The following is a 13,108-nucleotide window of genomic DNA, read 5'->3' as shown; positions in this document are numbered from 1 at the left end:
AGTCATGCCTATGTAATAAAGCCTCTATAAACACCCAGAAGGATGGAGTTTGGAGAGCTTCCAGGTTCCATGTACCATGGAGGTAGAGGGAGAGTGGTGGGCCAGGAGAGGGCCTGGAAGCTCTCCACCCCTTTCTTCATACCTCACTCTTATGCATTTCTTCCATCTGGCGGTTCTGAGTTATATCCTCCTATAATAAACTGGTAAACTTAAGTAAGTGTTTCTCTAAGTTCCATAGCTGCTCTAACAAATAGTCAAGCCCAAGGAGCAGGTCATGGGAACCTCCAATCTGCAGCCAGTCATGGAGGCACAAGTGACAACCTGGACTTGAGGTTGGCATGGTGGGTTTGTAGGGGGAGGGGGAGTTTTGTGACACTGGGCCCTTAACCTGTGGAATCTGTTGCTATCCCCGCAGGTAGATCGTGTCATAATTGAGTTGAATTATAGGACATCTAGCTGGTGTCAGAATCTGAACTGGAGTTAGACTAATAACGGCATTATTAATGAAAACTATTGCTACATAGAAAACCACTTTTAATTTGCAGTGGTGTCAGAAACATATTTTTTAATACTGTCACTAAAGAAAGTTGAGGATTAAATTTATCCAGTATGAGGGAAACTACAGCAAGTGTTAAGAAGTTTTGTACTGTTAAGTCTGAGATGATAAATGGATATTTTTGCTTTACTGAAGCTAACTGATATACAAAAATTATATGCATTTATGATTTTAAACATTAACTAATAAAATCAACACTATCTCTCTATTATAAACCAATCTCCATTTCTAAACAAGTCTGGAATTATAAGTATTGTTTAGGGTTTCTGTCAAAAGTAAATATAAGTTTAGAGCCACTGAAAAACATGAAGAGATAATGAGCATATTCGCAATGGACAACATTCAGTGGCAAATATAAAGCCATAATCTCTCAGCTCCACTTTATGTCAGTAATCTCTGTGTAATTTTCCTTTTCCTGAGTGGCATGCTACCAACAAAAGCCAAAATCTTTTATCCTAATCTAAAAGTAGCATAAGCAAAATGGGATATAAACTTACACAAAAGATAATGCTGAAATGAAGCTCTCCTGTTAAGGATTGTTTTCTTTTGCTTTTTGAAGACTTTCGGGAGTTCTGGAGAAAATCTACCATATTCTCTTTCCTATTTCTGTAGACTCACTTTTCCAGTAAATTACTATTAAACTTTCAGATTAGCATTTTGATGAAATGGCCAAATGTTAGGGTTACATCCAAATGGCATCCTAACTTCTGAGTGGATCTAGGAGGCAAACAGGGAAACAGAATCAGAGAGAGGGGGTACTTTAGAGTACTTCAAGTTTGGAGTCCTATGACCTCAGTTTGAAGGCTACTTCCATCATTTCCCATGTGACCTGAGCAAGTTGTTTCCTTTCTCCAAGCTTGATTCCTTTTCTATGAAATGGAGATGATAATAATAGTACCAAGTCACAGGAAGGACTGTTATGTGGATTCAAATTGACAATCCATTAAACCACTTAGCATAGAGCCTGGCACATAGTGAATGCTCAATCAATGTCAGCTATTATTAAATCTATCATAATTCTATTTTCATGCCAACAATACACTTAAATGAATCCTAAATAATGGGAATCTATTCTGGCTTTAGAGTTCTATGTGGATTTCACGACTATATGGGCTTTTAAACATTCAGAGATTTCTTTCTTGTGACCTAAGTCTCTAATTAGTCCTAAAATTATTTTCTTGAGTAGTCTCTTTTAGTTAAGCTATGGAAAAATTATACTTGTGGACCAGCAGCAATTCTTTTCCCTGTCATCTTTTCCCCAAATTAAAGTCTCCTGGTTCATTTAGGGCCTTTCATATGTCTTATTTTTCTGGTTATCACAATATGAATGTCTACTAAATTCATCAGACATGCCTCCTAAGTAATAATGCAATAAGTTGTAGAATTATTTGGTCATAATTTGGCTAGTATTGAGTCAAAAGGAAATGTAAACTACTTTTAATTCATAATATATTCTTGTAGCATTTATTACATTAGCACTTTGAAAAATGCTATCATTATATATTGTTATATAGTGTTTTTCTGAGTAGTTTATAACCCTTAGTACTATTAGTGCTAGTTTTCTACTTCTGTGTCTCTAGTGCCTATCTGGCACATAATGCATATTTAGTGTGTGTGTGTTTGTGTGTGTGTGTGTGTGTGTGTGTATGTGTGTGTGTGTGAAAGAGAGAGACACTGATGTTTAACCTGAATCCCATCTTTGTCTTTGCAATGGGCCACTTATTTTGTTTTTCTTCTTTAGAGCCTCCCCTCCCCCACTGCATTTTTTTGATGTGGTCATTGGTCAAGGGGCTATACTTCTACAAGGATGAGCACAGGACCCATAGTGGCCAATAAAATTCCACTTTCTCAGGAATATAATGGACATCAGAGGAGAGAAGGCCCTTCTCATCAGATTACCAACTGTGAATATTATGTGAGTCAAGAGAGTCTGAGGTTCTTGCTTCTATCAGATGTGGAGAAAGGTCAATATAGAAGAAAGCATGGCTGAGAGGGAAAGAATGTCATCAACTCTTTAAACAATGAATGCAGCAGCCACGGCCCAAAGCAGGTCTGTCCTTGCACTTTTTGGTTATGTGACCCAATAAATTCCCCCTCCTCCTTTCATATTCTGCCTAAGGTGGTTCCAGTAGGCTTCTTTTATATTCTGTTATGGCACTGACTGACTGATAAAGTCTCGTGTGACCAAAAAAGATTTGGAACCCATAGGGCCTTTTTCTTAAATCTTCTTGATATTCTTATGCATATCCAGGGAGAGTGATCTACTACCAAATTTGTAAAAGCTGAACATGACAACATATAACATATTTTATCCTAAAATTAGCATAACATTCGAAGTAGAAGTAGAACTAGCCTCAGGAATAATGAAATCATCCAAGAGTACAGAAGTTTGGTTTCCTTGTATTTAAAAGGGGGCAGATACAGCAAAGAATTTTATCCTCAAATGAGAACCACAATTACATGGTAAAAGCAGATCTTTATTCTTCACTCACCCAACTTTTATCCCAATCCATTGTTCTCTCTCCACTACTCCACTGCTATTTGATAAGAATTAGCCAAGTAAGGCCCTGTCTCCTGAGGATGGACCCGACTACACATCAGCCTGTACCAGCTAGACTGCGGTTAAAAAAATCCACATCTTCTGAGTTAATTTCTATTTTCTCCAATTAGCAGAGAAGGTCATATAGAATATCAAATAAAGAGATGATGCATTCTAGAAATATGCCTTATGACACCAGCCAATGAAAGGGGTCTCTGGACCAGAAACAAGAGTCAGATTTAGAATATTGCCTGAAGGGAGAATTTGGAAGGCAAGCATTTGTTTTGGGGATTATTGACCAAAAGACGTACTCTTGCTTAATTCTCTCCAATGCCTTCAGTGGTTCATTTCCAAATCTTTTAAGAGTCTTCTTATATGTTGTATATATCACGCTAGGCACTAAAAATACAAATACCTCATGTTTCATTCCTTCGCTGGTACTCACAGTTCCACAAGTATGTCCTATTCCAGATTCTAATTCCTCGCCTTGAAACTTCTCAAGCTTCAAAATTTCTCTAAGAGTTTATATTCCCCAACCACTATCCCAAACTTCCAATATAGGTACTGTTTCCTCTTTCAGTACGTTTTGCACTCTGTTGTTTACCTATAGTGTAATCCTTTACACTGCATCCTAATGCCTAGGTATTGTACTTGTCTGTTTCTCTCACACATCTAAGGCACAGTATTTGCTTTTTCACATGAATTCCCAGAACTTACTAGCTCTTAATAAATGCTTGTTGAGTGAATAAACAAACACATGAATGCATACATGCATGAATGAACGAATGAATGACTAACAGCATGGTCTCTACTCTGAAGAAGCGCAGTCTAGCTGGGGAAGAAATAACCATTAGGCTAATTAGCAACTAACCATTGCATAATAGAGATACGATCCAAATATTGACAGAGCATAACATGAGCAGAAATTAATTGTTCCTTTGATTTTGTGCCTTTTTTTTTCCTTGTGTCTGCTTTATTGTTTGTGCTCAGAGGAATATTTAAAACTCACTGTTGAATTATCTATGAACAAAACCCTGATATCTTTGAAGGAAGGATTACCATCCAAATCTATAAATGGAATAAAACAAATAAGGACATTAGATAAAGAAAATACTGCTGGCTGCCTACAGAAACGCACTGAGACTATCTCAGTAAGGAACATTTCCACACAGGCCTAACAAAGGGAATAGTAAAATTATGGCCTAGTTTTTTTTAGTGACTAGAGGACCGTTGTTATATGTGGGAACATGGAAATTCCAGAGATAGCTATGATGAGGAAGCTTCACAGACATTAAATGAGAAGAGTCCTGCTGTCAAGTGTTTAAACAATCTCCAGAGGCTACGTCTGCAGGAGGAATTTATCAATATGCAATCTCTACCTTGTTTGGTTTGACATGTGGGTTGTTGGCGGGTTTGTTACTGGGAGCTATAGATGACACTAAAAAGAAGAGGGAGCATTCCTACCACCTCTTTTTTTTTAGTTTTTGTCCCAGCCTTTTTTCAGTTCCTCATCATTTTGGCCAGAACCAGATCTGCTTAAATGTTCTGTCTTCAGAATGTCCTTCCTATTGCTGTATTTTTCACATTTATTTTAAAGAGTGATCGTTTATAAAACAGGATCTAATTCAAATCTTCTAGCATCCTTAAGATGCACTGTTTTTCATTTGGGGCCCTCTGGAGTCTGTGGTAAGGGTACTATACTATTTGTGTGGAATATGAGAAACTATAGGAAAGAAATGGGGTGTTTCTGTGGGCTTGGGATTGCCTCCGTGATAAGGAATGAAGACATTTTTTAAATGTTAAAACAAATACTGTGATATTATGAAAGATGAAGGTAAATATAAGAGAAGAATTTAAAGAGAAAGCATGAGACCTGAAAAGAATGCCAAGCTTTTGAGGTTAGCTGTTGCATTTTACTTTGACTCAAGGCATTTTTGTGAAAAGGTCATGGAGAACCATCTAGAGGGGAAAGTTGCCCCTGTCCCAAGCTCGTGCCCAGCCTAGCCTCTCCCTGGGCCAGGAAAATATCTGTTTCTAAACACCCAGGGACTTTTGTACAGTTTTTGAAATCTCTTAATTTCTATGTTATGGAATTATTATAAATAATCATTATAAATTACATATTACAACATAAACATAAAATATATAGTAGCATATGGCATGTAGAATGTCTCATCCCAAACACAGACCACTCAGGACTATTTTGAACTGACTCCTGGTCGTTACATCGCTATTTCAGCTAACACATAAAGGATTATTTACTGACTACAGTATTGCTGGCAGTGATCATCACTACAGAAAAAACTTGATCAATTCAAAATCTTTAAGGCTTTGGACAGAGATTGGGGCCAAGTTTACCTATATATTTGTGACAGTTTTTGAAAAGATGTGCTAAGCAAATATACCAACTAAAGTGTTTGTAAAAGAACTGTTTACTGGACACAAATTTTAGAGTCACGAATTCCCAACAATGTAAGTGCATTGTAAGCAAAAGCCAGATGTTGCTTAGGTTGGTATTTTGATATAATAGGTACAAATTATTTTTATCTATTCTTTAAAGCAGGACTTCTGCTAGACATTACATTTTTACCCTAGTTTAAATTGCAATATTTATTTGAAAACAATAAAATATTGTTCCTGTGGAAATGTATTATTTACTCTGACTTTTAATCATTTCGGCTCTTTTCCTCAAGTCAATTGACTTACAACTGAGTCTACTTAGTAGAGGAAGTGAACAAAAGGAGGTCACAGTTAAGACTAAATCCCAGTTAGTCACCTAAAGTTTCAACAGTCACATCCATTATATGAAGAAACTGTGCTTTAATAATGCAAGAGTTGGCAGCAAAACAATAAATGTCCAAACATGATAAATAGCAGGTTAACCACCTCTGCGACAGAGAGAACAACAGTATCAAGCTAGCCCATTTTTGCTTAGTCTTGTAAGAGATACAATCACAGTCTATAGTTTTATTTTAAATCTGTCACATTAGAGGGTTACCCAACATTTCAAGATATATTAGGGTGCAATAAATAGCTTACCTTTTTTGATAGTCGTTTACGGGAAAAATAATGTGCTTTATGGTGCAGAGAAGAACCTTAAACATGGTCAATATTGAGAATAAAATCATATCCCACCTGGGTGACTTTCTCTGTCACGTTGTGTGTTCGATCTTTAACCTTGGGTGCAATAATGGTTTTATCTGAAGAAGGAGGGGATGCATTCTTTTTTTCAGTTTTGACATCTGAAAAATTCAGAGTGAGCTGTGGAATCTTGTTAATGGTGCTGTATTTGTTGAGATTTGAATCTGACGTGGATCCCAGGAGGCTTGACTTGATATGATTAAAAGGCCCTAAAAAAATTGGAAAACATTTGTAAAAGCAGGATCAGGAGAAACAGAAGAAGAAAGAGATGGTCCTGAATGACCCGCTAATGATCCACAGCCAGTGTGACCCTGCTTCGGGAGGGACTAAATGCAGCCAGCTGGTACCTGACCACAGGTTTAGGATCACGGTCTGACACATGGAGCAGCACATGGGTATCGAGGGTAAGATGGGGTCCAAGGCGTGTACCCAGGGGGCAGATGACATCTTTGGCTGTTACTTAACTTCTTTCATTAAGGGCTGGAATAAAAGGAATATAAAACAAAACACAAAAACCAAAAACCTCCACTCCCTATTATTGGCCAAACTGGTTTTTCAAGAATGTCTTTTTATAATCCAGGAATTATTCAAGGAAGAGACTTGCCTGTGGATAAAATCATGTTGGCCAGGAAATTTCTGAACAGGCTGTGTCCCCAGCTCCAATGTGTATTACTTTCTTCTCTGGGCCAATGACAAATGACAAGTGACGAACCAGCTGTCATGTGCTTCTACTACCTACGTGAGGTGTTTTACAGAGCTTCCAGGAATTTCAGATAAGAGGGAGAAGGGCAAATGTCTGTGTGTGCGTGCGTGTATTCTATTGAAAACTCCAGGATCCTGTGTGAAATTTTTAAAATCTTTCCTTCTTTTCCCCTTTCATTTACATTTAAAACTTTTTTTTTTTTTTTTTGAGAGAGAGAGAAAGAAAAGCCTCCATAAAAAAACCATACCAGAAGAATACTTTGGTAAACATAACTTAACATTGAAGTGACCACAGCTAGGTAATGGCTGGGGTTAGTGGTACCTGGTTATTTATTTATTTATTTATTTATCCATTCATTTATTTTCAAACATGCTATATGTTAGATCCCCAGAACTGATTCATCTTGCAGCTGGAAGTTAGTATCCATTTTCCGACCCTGGTCAATTCCCACATTTCTTTCCCACGAAGACAATTTAGCAAGGTTCCAGGGCTCCTGGTTCCCTTGTTGAGGATAAATACACTGACTAGGTACACCTTGAGGTGAACTTACTGTGTGTTGCTTTTGAAGAGTCAGGAAATGCTCCAGAGTTTCTTGTATAGTGGGTAATGCAACTTTTAGGGTAATGCTCCTAAAAATTGGCATCAGGAAGAATTTTACAGAAAGCCTGAGCCCATGACTGTTACTCAGCCATTATTTTGCTCCCTCAGAGAGTGCTTCAAACACACAGACTGCATGACTGAGCTTGTTAGTCAGCACATTTTGCCTTATGCTACTTTTTCTCCTGTTCAGAATGAAACAAATACATTTTAGGGATCAAAAAGTACTTTATGCAGGGCTGAACACTTGAAAATTAAATTTATAGGTGGTGTATTTTGAACCACAATAACAAATCAACTCAGCTAAACTATAATGCTAGTAAAAATAATTGCCATCACCTGGCTGATAGTTAATTTGGAGAGAATTCACATATATTCCTTTATAAAATTTTATTTTTGGTTATTTAAAAATTTGAAATTGTTTTAAGATCATTTTCATCCATACTGCAGACACTGTGCTTCTTGAGGTGCAATTTTATTCACTCCCTGAGTTTTATCCATGATGATGATCAAATCCATCTAGGTGAAAAATGTCATTGAGCAATTTGGGCATTTATTGCCCAGTATGCTCACATTTGCATATAGACGCTCACTCTCTTTTCTATTTATAAGATAAGGAGAGAAATAGGAGCCAAAAGTGGCACCAAATTAATCTTGCCTTCAGACAGGTGTCTGATAGAAACCCCATTCTCTAGATCTCTCTATAAGTCTTCATCACAAACCATTGATTTAGTATTGCAACATATCCTAGATGGTGTTCTCTTTTTTGTATCATTGTATAATATTATGGCTATATTCCAGGCCTATATCTTAAAATTTGTAATTTGCGAAATATTCCAGGACTTCCAACACTTTAGATAATGTCTTTTTCTCAACTCTATTGTCATATTTTCACTCATTGGGTACTTTTATTGCACACAGGGGTACAGAGAAGAGATTAGAGAAAGTTGAGCTCTGATATATAGTTAAGTTGTGTTTTAAACCCTTAATGTCTATCTTTCAACTCTATTTCTGTCATCCTTCTATGTGGTGAATGTCTACAGCTGACTCTCTACGGAGTTGTTTAAAAAAAATCAGGCAAAAACATGGATGATCTATCACATTAGAGGAGACAAACACTGTTAAATATGCTTTGATTGTCCTTGTAACCAGTTTCAATAAACTCCACTGAACTGGCTACACCAATAAGCACGAGGTCTCAACCATGACAGTACTTCATCCTAGGGGCATTTGTTGGGGACATTTTTGTCTGTCACAATGATGAGAGGTGGCTCAATTGAAAAATTGTCCCATATGTCCAGTGGGCATTCCTGTAGGTGAAAGCCTGTTTACAACGATCTGAGCCTTGAACCTGTTTCACATATAAAGAGTACAATGTACTTTTAACATGATTTTAATATGTGTTGAACTTTGTAGAGCTACAACTACCATGTAAAAGAAAGAGTTTTACATTGTTTGGTTCAGAACTTTATCAAAAGTTGTTCACCATTTTGAAAAATTGTATCACTTGGAGTTACTCTACTTGTGGCATTTGAATTGCCAATACAAAATTTCAGACTTCACCCTATAAGGTTATAGTCTGTGTTTGCAGGTCACGAACAAATATGTAAACAAAGAGATTTGAGTATTTTTTTTGACAGTGTTGGAACTGGATATTAAATTTGCAGAGAATTACAGGAATCACACTGAAGATCATTAATAAAATTTCTTTCAAAAATATTTCATATGATTGTTCTCTATGTATGTAAAATGATACATGATGTAATGAAAAGAAACTATGTAGTAAGAACTAAACACTAACTGATTTGTCTTGAGATTGCCTGTTGGTTTCCAATCTCACGTTAGTAACTCTTTAGAGATCTGCCACAACTTCATCATAATGTCTCGATTGCCATTTCTTGTTCCAATCCATTTTTTAGTCCCATTGTTTAGGAAAGCATATGGTCTGCAAGGCCTTTTTACAATATTGGATAAAGAATATATGTTCTGACATTTGGTGGGATTTCTTTCTTAAACAGTGCAATTCATTAATATTGATGTTATCACATATGAAATCATGTTGACATTACACTGAGTTGTTAAGGGCCAGCTTACTGGTGAGAACATCATCCTTTTTCATTTTCTCCCCACTTTATCTTGGGATATTTTTCATAATTCAATTTTGGTTATTTCCTGTTTCTAAAATTCATATATAAATAATTCTGGTCTGTTATTGTTTATTCCAATGCTGCTTTTTATTTTGTTATCCACTCATATTCCTGCTCTATCATTTTCTCTAGTACTTATCTGGATGATTTTCTCATGTCTTTAATGCTCTTAAAGCCATTTTCTAAAAATGTCTGCTCATTGCATTATGTCTTCTAGTGTAGTTAGTTATATTTGAGCATTAATACATTGAGAAATGTATCATTTTATTATAAACTGCTTTCCTTGTATTCCTCCTTTACATTACAGTTAAAGAATCATGTTGATCTTTTAGAAATAGGTTAACTTATTTCTAAATGTTGTTACAGAATAGTAAAATGAGTATAAAAAATATTGTTGCAAAACAAGGGGACATTGGGTCTGACAGGGCTGAGAAACCACTGGTCAATATATGTCATATGCAGATTTGCTCTCAGAATATTATAACTTCATTGAGTCCATATTTTAGCTTCTCGTATTTACTGGTGGATAACCCTTCAAACTGTTATTCTATTCTGCTTTTTTTTTTTTGTAACTTCTAAATAATAGAGATTTAATCTAGGATTTCTTTTAAATCTATATATTTAAAGAATTCAGCAGAACCTAAAATGTTACTTAAAATACTTCATGCATGCTACTTAGATAAGACATTTACAATCTATTTCATCCCATAAACAAAGATCATTATGCTTTTTCCGCTGATTTTGAAGCAGATATTTATTTGCAGAAGTCTGAGTCTGCAAGCCAATGTGCATTAGCTTAGGTTCCTCTAAAACCTATCTAAATTCTAGTGAAAAAATTTCCCAAGATTTTAATTATGGTAAGTATTCACAGTATTCTCGTTTTCACTAATCATCAACCTAAGCAGATGGAATATGAGGCCAAAAGGGAATAAGCATCAAGGACTAGAAATCAGAACACAGGGTTTCCTACCTCCTAGGTCTATATTCAGAGAGGCCTTGGTTGAGGATTTAAAGGTGAAAGGCAGCCTCCCTGAGAGTGATCATGAACAGATGGGATTTAGGATTCTAATGAAAGAAAGGAGGATAACCTGAAAAACAAAGTAAATGAATTTAAATAAAATAAATGGGCAGAAATAAGGGGAAATAATAGCTTCAATAGAAAGGAATGTAAAACTCAAAGGTGTGTAAGGAGGAATTGATGTTCTTTAGAGAAACATTTGCAAAATGGATGACCACTCATTTAAACGTTTCTGTATTCTAGAAGGAGACGAAAAACAGGTGACCAAGTAGACTAAACCAACATCTGGATAAAGCTCTAATATATTACAACTGTCTGATTAAATATAAAGTAGGCCATGTTCCAGCTACAAAGAAATATCCTGAATTTAGAGATCAAGCCAGAGGCTAAAGCAACAACTGGGAAGAATTTTAGATTAAAGATGTTTAAAATTTTTATGATAAGGTTATTTGAATTTATCATGAGTTACAAGATGCTAAAAGAGAATATATTCTCTTTTAGAAGTGCTGGAAATATAGCCAAAGACATCTGATAATTTTTAAAAAATGCTGTTTTCTTTTTTAAAGATCATTGCTCTTGAGGATAAAATGGGACACAAGAAAAGGAGAGAAAAAAAACTTAAGGTTATCACATCATCAGGTCTTTACACAATATTTCTTAGGGCACTGAGTTTATTTGGCTAAAGTTTAATAAAATGTAAATTGCTGAAGTGACTTAACGTTAGAAAAAAAGCAAATGCAGTGTTTAGTAATTGGATTTTGTAAAAGAACACTGGCAGCCAGTTTAAAACTTAGATAGATAGGAAGTAATCATATTATTTGTAGTCCATAATCACATTACTTCTTTGGGTGTGTAATATATAATTTTCAGAAGAAAACTATCACCATTGAAAATCAGTATGCAAATTCTTATAAGATCACAAAAACTTGGCCAGTGTAGCTTATAAGAAACAAGCTGTATCAGATCAGTTGATTTCCTTTGTGAGTGATAGGTTTTGTGGCTTGGGGAGGTGAAAGCTGTGATCAGTCTTGCAGATAGTTTTGTTTCTGACTCATATGCCAGATTCACACACAAGATGGAAACTGAACACACTATTGTCAGTGGGATGCAGAGTTCCTTGGAATAATAAGCAGCTGGAAGCAATAAAGGGGTAAAGCTATATTAAGGACCTATTTACTAAGTGGGGTAGGGGTGGGTTAATTTTTATGGATGACTTGGAGAGCAGTATAGGCAGAGAAACCACCACTAAATTTGAGGTGAAGATCAGTTGATGAGTGATTGAGACAGGATTAGGTTCACCTCTCACAACATTAAAGAGATTGTTAACAGCATTTAACGTACATGCACACATAGAAGCAGCAAATGCAATTTATTTGAATTAACTTTTCCAATCCTTGATAATGGGTTACACTTAGATCTCTGAAGTCTTATTTCAAAGATTCATAAATTTCGAGGAAATGTATTGAAGGGAAACAAATTTAATCCTAAGTAAGAAGGTTAAATGGAAATGATTCTGTTTTAGAAGAAAAGACTGAGTACCAATTGCTGTTCTTATAGTATGATATTATATCAAGATTAGACGTAACCAGCTGGAATCTCTGGCCACTCAGGATAGATAAAGGGGGGAAGAAAATTGCATTTCAGCAAGAAGGATTTAGGTTAGCTCTTGGCGTAACAGGCAGTAAAATAGATTTCCCAAGAAAGTTAGAGAATGGGATCCCCCCAAGATAAAGATTCCTCTACCATTTGTGTCAGAAATTTTGCCAACCACATCGCCTGAGGGGAATAAACCAGATGCTCTTGAGGTCCTTCCAAATGCCTGCCGAAATGATTTATTTTATTCGGTCAAGAAATTATTTTTGGGTGACTTTGATATTTAAGAACTGTAATTATGCATTTGTACACAAAGAAGTATAGAAATTTGTCTTTTATTTTTTAATTTTTATTTAAGTGTGGTTTAGAAACAAAACCAAAAAATTTTAAAAGCGCACTTAATGTATTATTCTATATCTACTTAGCATGTTAATTTTTCAGCGAAAATCTTAAAGAGCCAGATACTTAGGTATTTTTTGATAGTTTCAACGTTTTTATTTTATTTTTTTATTTTTGGGACAGAGAGAGACAGAGCATGAACGGGGGAGGGGCAGAGAGAGAGGGAGACACAGAATCGGAAACAGGCTCCAGGCTCTGAGCCATCATCAGCCCAGAGCCCGACGCGGGGCTGGAACTCCTGGACCGCGAGATCGTGACCTGGCTGAAGCCGGACGCTTAACCGACTGCGCCACCCAGGCGCCCCTTTTTTGATAGTTTCAAAACCAGAGTCTGAACAAATAATGAAGACTTTGGAGGGTACATTTACATTAATTTTTAAATTAAATTTGCGCATTTTTAAATCTAATTTGGGAGT

At 36.0% G+C, this 13,108-nt stretch overlaps 1 protein-coding gene across 3 annotated transcripts in view; it reads right to left on the bottom strand.

Annotated features, from left to right (window-relative positions):
• Positions 1-13,108, bottom strand: part of KCNH7 (potassium voltage-gated channel subfamily H member 7) — a 481,489-nt gene that overhangs the window by 113,153 nt on the left and 355,228 nt on the right. For all 3 annotated transcript variants that reach the window (XM_047869110.1, XM_047869112.1, XM_047869113.1), the window contains one exon: positions 6,231-6,445. In XM_047869110.1, coding sequence (XP_047725066.1) covers positions 6,231-6,445 — 215 coding nt within the window. The remainder of the gene's footprint in view (positions 1-6,230; positions 6,446-13,108) is intronic.

Source organism: Prionailurus viverrinus, chromosome C1 (assembly GCF_022837055.1).
Source record: "Prionailurus viverrinus isolate Anna chromosome C1, UM_Priviv_1.0, whole genome shotgun sequence".
Lineage (NCBI taxonomy): Eukaryota > Metazoa > Chordata > Mammalia > Carnivora > Felidae > Prionailurus > Prionailurus viverrinus.
This window is presented reverse-complemented; position numbering and strand designations above follow the sequence as displayed.